Below are 14248 nucleotides of genomic sequence, written 5' to 3'. Positions count from 1 at the left end.
CCTTGCCTCGTGGACATATTCAATGTCATGTAACTATGTCCGAAATAAGCTGAAACTCAAACTGAAACTGATATACGAGAAGCGGCAAGAAAGGCAAGCAAAACTCACAAAAAGATTCCTCAAAAGCCTGCGCCCGATAGGCACCTCTTTAACTTGTGGGAGGCACGTATACCTGCTATGCATACAAGACTGAAAAATCAGCTCGTAATCGTGTGAAGCTAAAGCTTCTTACGAGCCAAGCATCAAAGAACGCATGCAAGCTACGTAGGCAACACTGGCAGGATTGCTGTAACCAGCTACATAGTCGGATAAATAACCAAAGGCTATGGAACATTGTCAAATCATTGTAGAACCGGGGCGAAACCCAAATAGCCGCTGAGAAACTCTGTTTGGCTTCTCATTCATCAGCACCGGCCACCGCTGATACGTGCTCCAACCCTTTTTTTCCTCAACCAGCGAGGCATCCGGTGTATCCAAAGTGGAGAGAGGAAAAACAAAGCAACGACATAATGGATGCTTGCTTCACAATTCATGAACTTATAATAGCACTAAAGGAGTCAAATTGTCAAACAGCTTCGGGACCTCATTACCTAAAAACAATTACAGCAACTGATAGAGAACCAACTAATCCCTCCTGTTTCCATTATCACTCAAGTATGGGAAGATAGAAATCTCCCTAAAGAGTGGAAACATTCAAATGTTAAACCACTGCCTAAACCGAACAAACCTCCGACGATTGCATGTAACCTTCGGCCAATTTCGTTAACTTCAGTAATCGGAAAGGTGATGGAATGAATGCTAAACAAGCGCCTCACGTGGATGCTAGAAAATGGCCAGCATTATCACTGGACCCAAACTGGCTTTAGACCCCACGCGTCTACTCAAGACACACTCAGGCGCCTATACGAGGACGTACTAAACAACCCCTCACCTTATTGGCCGAGCCCTATTGTAGGTATTGACGCAAAGAAGGCTTTATATTCAGTGCCCTATGATACTATACTTCGAGAGATGGCAGAACTGCCTGTTGGTGGAAGGCTCTGTAATTATGTCTGAAGTTTTCTCCAGGACAGGACCTTTTCTATAAAAAGAGGTTCTTTCACCAGTCAATCATATTCCAACAAAATCGGAGTTCCGCAGGGAGCCTTTATCGCACCAGCATTGTTTAACGTAACAATGTGCCCACTTGCCTTTCTTCTAAGGGAGCTCCAGTCCATCTCGGCGGGAATCTATGCCGACGACGTTACAAGTTGTAACGCGCGAGACATCTCCACGCAACATCAGCAACTGCAGAAGGCAATTGATGTTACCACCACTTTCTTGACAGGCAAGGTCTCCAGGTTTCACCAGAAAAGACATTTAAAGTCCTTCTGAAGCCTACAAACCACAGCAAGCAGCAAGGTATTCGAGATAAAATCCAACTTACTGTACGCAACGCAAGCATACAGCGCAAGGAGCACTATAATATACTGGGCATTATATGTCAACACAACGCCAAGTCCACTCAATGGGTAAAAAGAGCGCTGTGCACTACAAAACAGACAATAGTGCAGCGAAAGTTGACAGATTGCACCTGGGGCATATCCGAAGGTCAAAATAAAAGGCTCGCACAAACGCTCATCCACTCAAGGCTCCTATATGGACTACCCTTTCTGCCAATGACAGCGACTCAGCTTGAAAAACTTGAGCGCATCTACAAAACATGCACTTGCATCACCACAGGGCTACCGAAATACATCAAACTCGAAGACCTGTATGAATTAGTTCTTCTACTTCCAGTACGTGACTAGAGCATGGATTACAAGATCAGAATGAGCACCTCAAGCTAACCCTCCCTCGAAGAGCCATCAGAAACGAGCTAGGTCTAAGCAACCAAGACCTGCCTCAAATTCTACCCACCATTCAAACATGTAAAGATATTACCGTGACAGACAATTGGCCGCTTCTAAAACATATAAGCCAAGCCTCGGACAGTCAGCAAACAGCATACTACGCTCTGTGGTATACTGAACACCTTAACATATACCTAGCGAAGAAGATATAATTCACACGGATGCCTCGTGCACCCTAGAGGGCTCCATCACAGGGGCATTTTTCAACCAGAGAACAGGCGAAGCATCCTCATTCTTTATTACTCAATCCTGCTTACTGCCCGAGGCAGCTAAAGGGTATGCTATTTCGGAAGCTCTAGCCTATTACAATGAAACAAGATGACTGCCAAAGGCTATTCACATTTTCACGGATTCGCAGCGAGTGCTTGAAATACAGCGAACTAGGAAAAAGCTACCAGCGTACGCCAGGCACATCGTGCACAATGCCGCCCAACTTCAAAAACGATCAGTCTGGGTACGAGTACTTTGAATTCCTGGATAAAAAATATACCGGGACACAAGCTTTGATTGATTGATTGGTTGATTGATATGTGGGGTTTAACGTCCCAAAATCACCATGTGATTATGAGAGACGCCGTAGTGAAGGGCTCCGGAAATTTCGACCACCTGGGGTTCTTTAACGTGCACCCAAATCTGAGCACGCGGGCCTACAGTTCCACCTCCATCGGAAATGCAGCCGCCGCAGCCGGGATTTGAACCCGCGACCTACGGGTCAGCAGCCGAGTACCTTAGCCACTAGACCACCATGGCGGGGCACCGGTACACGAGCTAGTTCATCAACGAGCCTTGCATCATCCCAGCAAGGAACGACTCGGGGATGCGAGCTCGAAGCATGCCACAACGATGACCCAAGATGAGACCCATATGAAGGCAACTACCGAGTGAAAGTTCAATGCCGGCGGCAATTAAGAGCCAAATTAGAAGCTACAAAGCACGAAGCTCCACCCACAAGATCCACCCGCCTCTACGAGGTCACATTCAGAATATTGCAAACACGACGTTTCACGACAATTCCGGTCCTTCACAAGATACACCCGACAAAGTACTCCGACCCCAACTGTGACTACTGCCCCAAGACAGCAACGACGGAACATATCCTCTGGGGATGCCCCATTCCCGAATCAAGCCGAGCTGCTTTTATGAAAGAAGCCCAACGTACCCTGCCTCAGCTACAGCAAGACATGAAAGGTACCACCAACTGGATACTTGAAGACCCACTCATCGGAGCCAGGCTTGACCTGTGGTGCGCTGTCTTGCGCACGATCACCATTTCCTGCCTAGCAGTAACAAGCTGACCATTTTGAGGTCACCCGAGTTTTTTTTTTCAAGGTGCTGAAGCCAACAAGCGAGAACACATTGTAAATAGTCCCATAAAGTTTTCAATCACTCAATAAACCGTAAGACGGAACGTTCGCGTGCATTTCCAGTCTGGCCCTGGGCGTGCTTTCTTTCTCATCACCTTCACTTTTCTTATTGATTCTGCTACAAAGTGCATCACAAAAACTGGACGCACTGTGCGTCAAAGGACGAGTCTCTTGGTGGTTTATTGAGTGTCGAAATGCACGAAAAAGCAAAATAGGGCATGAATATTGCTCAGGGATTCACTGACAGCCGAGAATTTAAACAGTTTCTGGAGCCTTAAGGGAGCGTTCACGATTAGAAGTGAAGAGAAAACGAAAACGCCAGAGCAGCCGAAAAGCATGACCGCCCGCGTCGAAGATGTTCCCAATCAGTGAGCCCCATCACGCCGCCGCGGCCACCACCTTGGCAATTATTTCGATTTTGCCTGCTTTCTGAGCACTAAGTTTCATACCGAATTCTACTTATTCATGCAAAGTACTCTGCTCGCAAACAAACTGCTCGCACATTTGAAAAAGTTGTTTCGGGAGATAAGCCAGCAGAAACTACACGAGCGAACGGACCGGCAGCGGCAGCGCATTCATATGGCTGTACACAAGCGCGAGACACCTTGGGGCATGCTTACTCACTGCTGCTGCAGTGCCGATTTCAGTGTTCTGGGCGATCGTAATCCGAAAGAGGCTCTCGATGAATACTAACTCTTTGAAGCCATCAAGTTTCGTCATGCTGCACTGAAAGTCTGTGATTACAGCCGAAGCGAGTCAGTGACGACGCATTCGCCGCCATGATGAATCAGTGGCCAGCTCGTTAGATCACCCGGTATGAGCCTTGTGCAGCCAAAGCCGTGAAGCGGTAAGCGGATCTGGTTTCGCGTGGCATAAAAAACAGTATCAGACTGATTTTTTTTGTTCCGGCAATGCGCAGTGGTTTTACGGCCGCTTAGGCGGCGAAGCGAGTGAATTTTTGGTGAGATTCATCCCTTTTGGTCCCTCCGAGACCAGGTGTGAAAGCGCCCTAAGTCTCAAGCAAGAAGAGTATGTCGACAAGCTGGAAAGGAAAGCTGGCAGAAATTTTCAGCGGGGATTAACTCGTACAGAAATGAGGTATGAGTTTTGGTAAGGAAGCAGGACACAGTGCACATTGTCATGAAACAATTGATCATGAACAGAAAAGAAGCAAAGGCAGCGGCACAGAGAGCCTGCAATGTGACTGAAATGCCAGCCCGCCACAAAGTACTGCGTGAGAGCTCGCGAGACAAAAAAAAAGTGGCCGGTCTCGGCAGCAACTGGTAGTCAGAACCAGCACCAGTCCTGAGGCGGCGGCAGCGCCGAGCTCTCGTGTGGCCGAAGCAAAGCAGGCTGGTCGACAAGTGTATCCCGTACTAAGAGCCCATGAAGCCGAGCTGCACCCAAGAAGCGGCAAGCGAACCTAAATTGAAGAGGCTGGCCACGAGGGAAGCAGCGGTGAAACCTCGAAGTGGTGGCTACCTGAGGTAGTGGCGCCAACACACGATTCAAGCGCGATTTCCGGGATCACTAGTTCGGCCACAGCTGTAATGTACGCGACTAACAACCTCATCATCATTGCTTTCGTATGCGAAGACCAGTTCCGTGGCCATGCTACCGCCGTGCTTGAATGGCTTTCACGATTTCACCAATATGCATTCAAAATTCGCCCCACTCGTCATCAATCATTTTGTGGAGATGGCATGATTTTAGACACGAAGCAGCTCTTCAAGTAGCCTTTGGGCTGGTGTCCCTTTATACGAGTGACGTCATGCTCCCCTCGCAGTGTGCATTGAGGTTACTCTCTCCCTCGCCTGCTGTGCGCTCGCTCCATTACCGCGACCGCAGTCCTCCGGACGCGCCCCTCCTCCTATGTCAGCGACGGGTTTCACCCGCCGCGAGCAACGGCTCCTCCAAACCCTGAAGACCGGCTCCGTGTGGCCAGCTGAATAGAGGCGTCGTGTGCACGGCGTCAGCTTTCCGAACTGCGATGATTGCGGCCCGGGAGAAACACTGTACCGCCTCTTCTGCGAATGTCCTGTTCTCGGTGAAGCGCGAAAGCTGCTCCTTAAAAGATACCGTCTTGTTGGATTGCCATGCGCGAGACGAACAACCTACTACGCAAGTGCTCCTCGGTACTGCATAATTAACGTATAGTGCTCATGCCAAGCTCCCGGCAAAGTTGTTTTCTGATTATATATAGAAAGTGATATGGCATGACATGCCTACATGACGAATGGAATTTACCGCTAATGACTAATAATGAGAGTGAAATATCAGGAATGGCAAGGATGAGGTGGCACAGATTCGGCAGCATTTTCCAATCATGAATAGCAGTCTAGATACCGCTATACCTCGAGAGAAAGTTGGGGCGTAGCCAGAAATTTTTTTTTCGAGAGTGGAAGGCTGCTGAATTTCAGGGAGGGCACTTAAAATGGTAATTTCTTGTTATATCTGCCATGACAAAAAACGAATTCAGGGAGGGCGGGAACTCTCTCACAGTGTGCTACCCATTGACTACGCCTCTTAGAAAAAGGTGCATAGCCACTGAATGTTTTCGGTACTTGCCTACGTAAGCGGAAACCTGGAGGTTTAAAAAATAATTCAGTTTGACATAAAGACAACAAAGAAAGCAATGGAAAGGGGAATACTGAATGTAATGTTCGCCTTAAGACGTAGGAACACAGCATAGCGAGTCACCGAACAAACGGGATTGATATTATTATAGTTAAAATCAATAAGAAGTTTGGGCTAACCATATAAAGTTATGACAATTGCTAGTTAGCCACTCTGATGTGGCATGCAGAGTGGCGTGTTATTTTGGGGCCCAGTGTATGCGGGTACCACAAAGCACAGAAGCGAGTTCCAGTGCCACCAGTCTGACCCTTCGGTTCTGGACACGGCAGTAGGTTTCCACCGCAAGACCGACTGAGTGTTATTTGGACAGCTGAGCTGCGAGTGACGGCTCCTCCTATCCCTGAAGACCGGCTCCGTGTGGCCAGCTGAAAGGAGGCATCGTGTGCACGGCGTGAGCTCTCCTAACAGCGCGGACTGCGGCCCTGGTGGGAACCCTGTCCCGCCTCTTGTGCGAGTGTTCTGTTGTCGGTGAAGCACGAAAGTGGCTCGTGAAGAGATACCTCCTGTCGGACTGCCATGTGCTACCCTGCAGTATCTCCTACACCTCACCGGCTACAGGGACCATCGCTGCTTTGACCTTGCGGCCTTACTAGACTTTTTTGAGGACACCAGCTTGACCGAGCGACTTTATTAAGCCACTTGTTACGCAGAAGCATGTCCACGTCTCAGCACTTTAGTTTCCTTTTTTGTTCCTCTTCTTTAATTTCACCCCTCTCCTATCTTTTTGGCCTACATTCTTTTCCTCACTTTAACTGTCTCTTCATTCCCCGTTCTCCCGTGAGTGTCACGGTTGAGGTGTCCTCACATGAGAGACAGTTATCGTACACTCCAAAGTCCATTTCTTTACCTTTCCACATTTTTTCCCTAAAGAATCACCCCTCCCCCTCCCCTTCCCCATGATCGCTGCACCAGGCCTATGAAAGTCTAAAGGTCCATTCATCGCCGATGCAGCGCGAAAAAATCGACAGTTAAAGAAGACCGTAGTGACTCCGTTCAAATCGGCCCTCGGGGACGCCAAAAATCCGCTAAGGGCACACAGAAAGCTCAAAATTTGAAGAGAAAAGAACCACCTATTTTGTAAAAATGTGTTCTTTTTTTATAATTGAAGGGTAACGTTTGCATTCGCCGTTTTGCGTGGTACTTCTGAGCACTAAATATGTTTAGCATTCGCGGTGCCAAGCGAGTTCTACTATAGAAGCGGAAAACATGCGCCGCTGCAGTTCGATTGGGTAAGCTGACGCGCATATGCGCAGCTAGTTTTCATACGATTGTTGGCGTGGTCCTCGGCATTTCGTTTTCTTTCTATCATAATTTATTCACTTCTGTCAGTCACTGCAGTTCCTCTAGGTATAGTCGCTGTACTGCAGTATGGTGCCGCATGAACTATCCTGCAGGCGAAGGCATCAATTTCTGCAAGTTTCACGGCGATGACAGGTAGATTGTTTTTGCCAATGTGCGCATATTTGTTATTTTTTGTTGGTGATTTCACTCTCAGACCTTTTTACCGCTGTCAGTAATGTGTATTTTCACTACGTTCATTTGCACAGATCGTGAAGTGTTCAAATGCTTGCGCTTCTCCCGACCCTCGCTCCAGCGCGATTTTCTAGTGAAAAACCCAATCTCCTTGTCTCCTCAGCTTGACCGCACTATGTCACATATGCAATAAAAAGTGTGGCTGCTAAGCCGTGCTGGGCAAAAGCAGGAGCTTGTGAAGCACCTCATGCTATCTTTACGACTGTTTTGTAATGATAGTTTCTACTAACGAAACATGCTTTTCTCTTTGCTTTGCCCCTGAAAACAAAAGCGTGCTGTTTGCGAACTCGCGATGATGATTTAGCATGATTATTTTTTGCATTGAAATATGAGTGCTGGTTTGCTGTTAATGAATGTTGTTTCCCGCACTAACTCGCTAATTGTTTTTACTGGTGCCAGCTGCCTATGAATAACTTTCGATTCCATGTAACCTTTGTACGCACAGATACTGTGTTCAAAAAGGCGCTTGGTGTACTGCTGGGCATACTGACGTGCTTAATTAAAGCGGGCGACAAACAAGGAGACACTCGTAGCCCTGCACAAGTGCCGGTCTCTTTCATCTACTTCTGTTTGAAAATGACAGCCATAGAATAAAAAAAATCATCCGAGGCAACTATGTAGGTGCAGTCACACCCGGTACAGAATAAAAAAGGTGGTGCTTTTCTTTTTTGTACCTAGAAAACAAAAGCAAACAACAAATTTTGTTTTCTCCTTTTTGTTTACTCAGCGTCATCTCTTGGTTGCCCTCGGCAGTTCCATGCACCACCGCTACTTATATTGCGGACTGTTGTGAATGCTACAGTTTACCTTCTCTAAATTGGTTCTTTATTCTATGGCTACGCCCGACTCGTTGCTGCGCGCGCAATGAGCCTGACACAAGCAGAGTTTTACTTCGACGGTAGGGGACCGGTGGTTTCACCGGAAAAATCAGAGCTTCTGCTGTACAGACAGACTAGACGAGGTGCCAGGGAACTCACTCCACTTGATCAGGTGCCTATCAACGTTTCTGCCAAAGATGGTCACACAATCCCTAGACTATATTCTGTTAAATATCTCGGGCTTTTATTAGACTCAAAGCGCTGCCACGCAAAGGCTATAGCACTTCTCATGACTAAACCGGCGAGCATTTCGATATTAATTATGCGGGTGTCTAACAAGAGGGATGGCATAGGCGAGGATATTCTCCTAAGAGCTCATCACGTTTTCCTCATGGGCCATAATATTTACGTAATTGCGGCTCTCAATTGGGCCAAGACACAGAGAGAAAAATTGGACACATTCATGCGTAATTGTGTCAAAAAAGTGCTCGGTGTTCCATCCATGACTAGCCTTGAAAAATTCACGAATTCGGGAGTGTAAAACACCACTTGTGAATTAATTGAAGCACAGAGGTCAGCCCAAATCACTCGGTTATCAAATTTCAAAACAGGAAGAGGACAGCTAGATGCGGCAGGCCTTCGTCCTATCTTAAATCAAGGAGAAACCACGCAACTGGGTCACCAAACAAGGAATACTTTTGTTATTGACCCTTTTCGAAGAAATGTACATCCAGAATACAATAGATGTCGTAGATTAGCGGAGGCTAAGGCTTTCATACAGAAGTTTTCCCGAAAGGAAACATTTGTTGTTACAGCGCGCCATGCCAACGGCAAGAATTTTTCTATGGCAGTTATCAATGACAGGGGAGAACTTTTTTCGGCCGCTTCGGTGAAGGCCTCCTTGGACGATGCAGCAGAACAGACAGCTGTAGCACTGGTATTGCTGGACTCAAAACGCACAACGGTCTACAACAATTCACTGGCGGCCAATAAAACGTTTGCTTCGGGATTGATAGCCACAGAGGCAGCCAGGATTCTCCACGGCAGCCTCCCCTCCGCCATTCTTCATCACATAGTCTGGTTTCCTGCTCACATGGCACGAGACGTATTACCGGATCACTTGAACCCAAACGAGATAGCCAATGACCGTGAGTGAGGTTTCACGTGCCGCGACGGTCTGTTCCCTCGTGTGAGCTCGGGAGAGCTCGTTCACGGTGATCTTCTCATTAGATAACATCTCATTGCGAGATAACAAGATAACATCTCATTACAAAGGAGAGCGACAGACATTCCCCTTTCCTCATTATAAGCTCTTTAAGTCACATGTAAGCACGCTCCGCATGCTCCAGACGGGGTCTTACCCCTCCAGGTGCTTTTGGGGCAAGCTTGATTCGGAAGTGAATCCACGTTGCCTCGATTGTGGTGAATATTGATCTCTGAGTCACATGCTATGGCAGTTCCCTGCGTTACAGGACTTCAACGGAGAAGTGTACTGAAAGACGGCAATCACAGGCTGCAGACAAGACGTTCAGCTTCAGGCTGCCCAGAGGGCCCGTGGACGTGCTGAGCAGCATGGTCTGTCTGTTCCGACATGGCACTAGCCAACGGGTGGGTGGGGACGTGTACTTAATTTTCGCACCACTTGGCTTCTCAGAATGAAAATAAAGCTGCTTGTCTGTTTGTTTCGGCTTGCTTATCTGCAATGGAGTAGACTCAAGAAAATGACGCTCTTCGGCCCGCTGAAACTTCCGCCGATGCGATTAGGCCTAACCCGGCCATCGCCGGCGTAGTGGAGCTTAGAAAAGCAGAGCGCGTTTGTGAATGGCGACATCGTTTACTGCAGTGAACTTTAGACCGAGTATAGCTTGAAACTGATATTCGAGCACCCATATCCACGCCCATTTTATTTGGGCCAATGCCGTGCTCACCACTGCTGCTTCGTATCCCACCAGTGTTTCCTTCGGGGAGCTGAATCAACGTTTTTTTTCTATGCCTCGCTGTTTCAGCAGCATTCGTTTATCAAAGTGCACGTCAGTGATTTTTACATTTTGTGTAGTTTCTTAATGTAAATGCCTGCTACGACGCCAGAAACTGTAGGGTCTCCACCAAGCATGCGCAATGCTGTGCAGTATGAACATGTTCTGCAACAATGCATGGTTTAGCAGCACATCAGTGCATCGCATCGAGTTTTACAGGTACAGAAACGTTGTCTAGCTTTTGACGCCTCAAGGAGGCGCTCAAAATAGGAAAAAAGAACTTAAGAATTTATCATTGTGCAATCTTGGGGAAAAGTCTGAGGAATGCCCAACTTTCAGACTATGTATTCTAATACGATCAAAAAGTAATTGAATTACAAAAGTATTCATTTCTTAAAGGAAGTGACTGCAGGATTATGGAAATATTGTAAAAAGTTGATGATTACTTGTATTCTACTTCTTGTGAAGGGTTACCTAAAAGTCTGGATCTAGCTTACAGCAACCCAAAACGCACCAAAGCTTTTTAATACCCAAAACCACGCATTCCCTTTTTGCCGAAAATCTCCCTTAAAAAAGGGTCCTTTTGCGTACAACGCTCGAGATCTTTCTACACTGTTTCTTTCTGTTCAATATTTGGTTTACTTAAGCGCTATTTTACCAATTGTACTATATCTATAAATCTCTTCTTCATCAATTCATTCACGGTGATGAGTGCCTCAGACAGGATGGCTGACGTTTTGATAGGAGGACTTGTCTTTGTCAAAGGCACCGTGTCATCTTTGCCATGTTGCTTTTGACACTTCTAACCATTACTAACCCCCTTAAAACTAACACGCCAAGGACGACATGGTGCCTCTGACAAAGATAGGTCATTCTGTCGAAACGTCGGCCAGCCTGTCCGAGGCACCTTCACTGTTCACTCTGGTTATCCGAATCGGTTGTTCCGATATTGATTTTGGTCTTCGACCATTTGATTTAAAAATGTACCTAGGACACAGTGACATTCTAAATAGGAAATGTCGTGGTTGCTACTTGTTGAATCAACACGAAATGCTTTAAGAAATACCTTTATCGCTTGAAGTACGTAACCTACACTGTAATTTTCATACAGCCATGTGTTTGCTTGAAAAATGGATTGTCGACGGGCTGCCTTGGGATTGGATGCGACTGCTACTGCAAGAGCCGCAGCCCTAGCAGGGAAAGAAGCCTGAGTCAAAGCCCAAAACGAATTACCCAGCAAATCGGCAAGTGTGTGGAGACCCGACATCGCTAAAATCATGCCACCCTGAAAGTGAAGTACATCCCATATTTCGTTCTGGCCACTGCGCCGACAGGAAAATGCAAAACTCATATTAGGTTTTGAGCCTACTTAGACTTTTTCCTCATGTCCCTGTCTGAGCATATGCTTATAAATTGAACGATTGTACCTGTCGTTCTCCTTACGACAGACACCGGTGGCTGGTTGAAACATCGAATAAATGTATTTTGTTTATTTGGTATGTGTACCTGCACTCTTTCAATGAGATTCGTGTATATCTATCTATCTATCTATCTATCTATCTATCTATCTATCTATCTATCTATCTATCTATCTATCTATATATTTATTTATCTATCTATCTATCTATCTATCTATCTATCTATCTGTCTGTCTATCTATCTATCTATCTAACCACTATCGACTTCGAGCTCTCGCGTTCATTTCATCGATATCTTGTAAATCCATAACTAGCACGACGTGACATGACGCTATGGCGAGCATGAAAAACAGTGATAACGTGAAAATAATAAGAGGTAGAACCTGCATGTCTTAGCGGCATAATTTATATGCCACGCTGATGGTCTGCTCTGGACAGTTTTGTTAGCTTCACATATGCTATATTTTCTCTTCCACAACGTGACTGTATGGCGACATAATGACCATTGGTACGCCAAAATAGAAACGTGCATATCATTTGCAGCATAATATACTTGTGTTTTATTGTATAGCAACGGCCGTATCCCTGGCTTATTACATACCAAAGTTGGTATTGCGTGACGAATATAAATGACAGGTGGCAACACGAGAACGACAGTTGATAACATGAACACCATATTATGCAGATGCACCTCGGTACTGCATAATTTACGTATCTCGCTCAGGGTAAGCTTCCGGCAACGTTGTTTTCTGGTTATATATAGCAAGTTATATGGCATGACCTGCCTGCATAATGAATGCAATTGACCGCTAATGACTATCTTGAGCGTGAAATATCAGAAATGGCAAAGATGAGGTGGCGCACAATCGGCAAGGCTTCTAAGATAATGAAAAGCATTCTAGATACCACGATTTCGCAAGAGAAATTTGGGGCATATCCAGAAATATTCTTTTGGGTGGGGGAGGCTGCTCAATTTCAGGAAAAGCACTTAAAATGGTAATTTCTTGTTATGTCTGGGATGACAAAAAACGAAATTGGGGAGGGGGGAGCACTCTCACGGCATGCTACTCTCTGGCTACGCCCCTGAGAGAAAGGTACATAGCCACTGAATGTTGCTGGTACTTGCCTAAGTGAGCGAAAACCTGGAGGTTTAAAAATATTTCCACTTGAAATGAAGACAACACAGAAAGCAATGAACAGAGGAATATTGAATGTAACCTTGACCTTAAGAGGCAGGAAGACAGCACAGTGAGTCATGGAACAAACGGGGTTGATAATATCATAGTTGAAATCGAGAACATAGAGACACGGGCCAGGCTAGTAGCGTGTTATTAAGACGATGGCGTTCCAGACACTGCGATCAGACTCAACTCCGTCTTTAAGGTATAGGGCAAAAAATACTTGTTTGTTTAACTGTGCTCGGAAGCGCTCCGCTGTCACTTGAGCGTCCCCGCGTCTCTCGCTCGCACTCTTCTTCTTTCTCGCTTCCTTGTCCTAGCCCAGAACGTGAAAAATAATCAACATTCCCGGCCGCGCAAACTTAAACACATAGTTCAAGTGGGTACAGTCTTTGTATCGGCCTGATCGCAAGGTGACCGCCTTGCAACTTGATCTTGCAAGAACGAATGAGACCGTCTGCACTGCGGTACACTTCCGTGACCCTTGCAAGCTTCCATAGCTGGCGTGGCGTGTTGTCCGCATGCACGACAACAATGTCCCCTTGCTTTAATGCTCTATTTGATTTCGTGTCGGCAAAGTGTGCACATCGTAATCGCACCAGGTATTCTTTTTGCCAACGCTTCCAAAAACTTTCAACCAGTAGCTTCCTGTAGTTGTGTCTGTGTATGGCGTCGGATCGTTTGGAATTACTGTTGACTTCGTCAGCGGTCGCATACGGTATGGAAGTCATCCTTCGTTCAAGGAGAAGTTCGGCTGGCGTGAAAGTGCGAGGTTCTCCTGCATCTGTCTCTATGAAAGTCAGAGGCCTAGACTTTACGACTGCTTCGACCTCCACCAGCACTGTCGATATTTCTTCGTAGTTCAGACGAGCTTTGCCGATAATTTTTCGCAGCGGAAGCTTCACTGATCGTACAAGGCGCTCCCTCCATCCACCCCACCAAGGAGCATTTGGTGCTATAAACTTCCACGAAATGCCGTTGGTGCTGAGGTGACCAGCGACGTCCTCTTCAGAGAACATTCGGTGTAGCCGCTTTATATCTGCCGCTGTCTTGTGAAAGCTTCGTGCGTTGTCAGAATAGATCACCCTAGGTAATTCTCTCCGAGCTGCAAATCGTCGTAGGCACAGCAGGAAAGCCTCGGATGTCATTTCCGAGACAAGCTCGAGATGCACGTAAAAAGTGCAACGTAGCACTTCGTGTCCCCTTTCTTCGTGCGTGCATACAGAGGGCCTGCGAAGTCGACTCCTACAACTTTGAACGGGTTCGTTGGTGACACTCGATGACTTGTTAACGGAGCAGTCTCAGCACTTTCTGGGCCCGCACTGAAACGCTTGCATATATTGCAGCCATGCAGCACCCTTTTTACCAAAGAGCGAGCTCGACAAATCCAGTAGCGTTTCCGAAGCTGCGTAAGTGTATCTCTAACTCCTCT

General features: G+C 46.6%; 1 protein-coding gene across 1 annotated transcript in view; it reads left to right on the top strand.

The window, feature by feature from the left end:
• The window catches only part of LOC119178498 (uncharacterized), a 257077-nt gene extending 245414 nt beyond the window's left edge, over positions 1–11663 (top strand). The window contains exon 6 of the mRNA XM_075870468.1: positions 11332–11663. Coding sequence (XP_075726583.1) covers positions 11332–11347 — 16 coding nt within the window. The 3' untranslated portion in view covers positions 11348–11663. The remainder of the gene's footprint in view (positions 1–11331) is intronic.
• Positions 11664–14248: the final 2585 nt, after the last annotated feature.

This window comes from Rhipicephalus microplus, chromosome 1, assembly GCF_043290135.1.
Source record: "Rhipicephalus microplus isolate Deutch F79 chromosome 1, USDA_Rmic, whole genome shotgun sequence".
Classification (NCBI taxonomy): Eukaryota; Metazoa; Arthropoda; class Arachnida; order Ixodida; family Ixodidae; genus Rhipicephalus; species Rhipicephalus microplus.
This window is presented reverse-complemented; position numbering and strand designations above follow the sequence as displayed.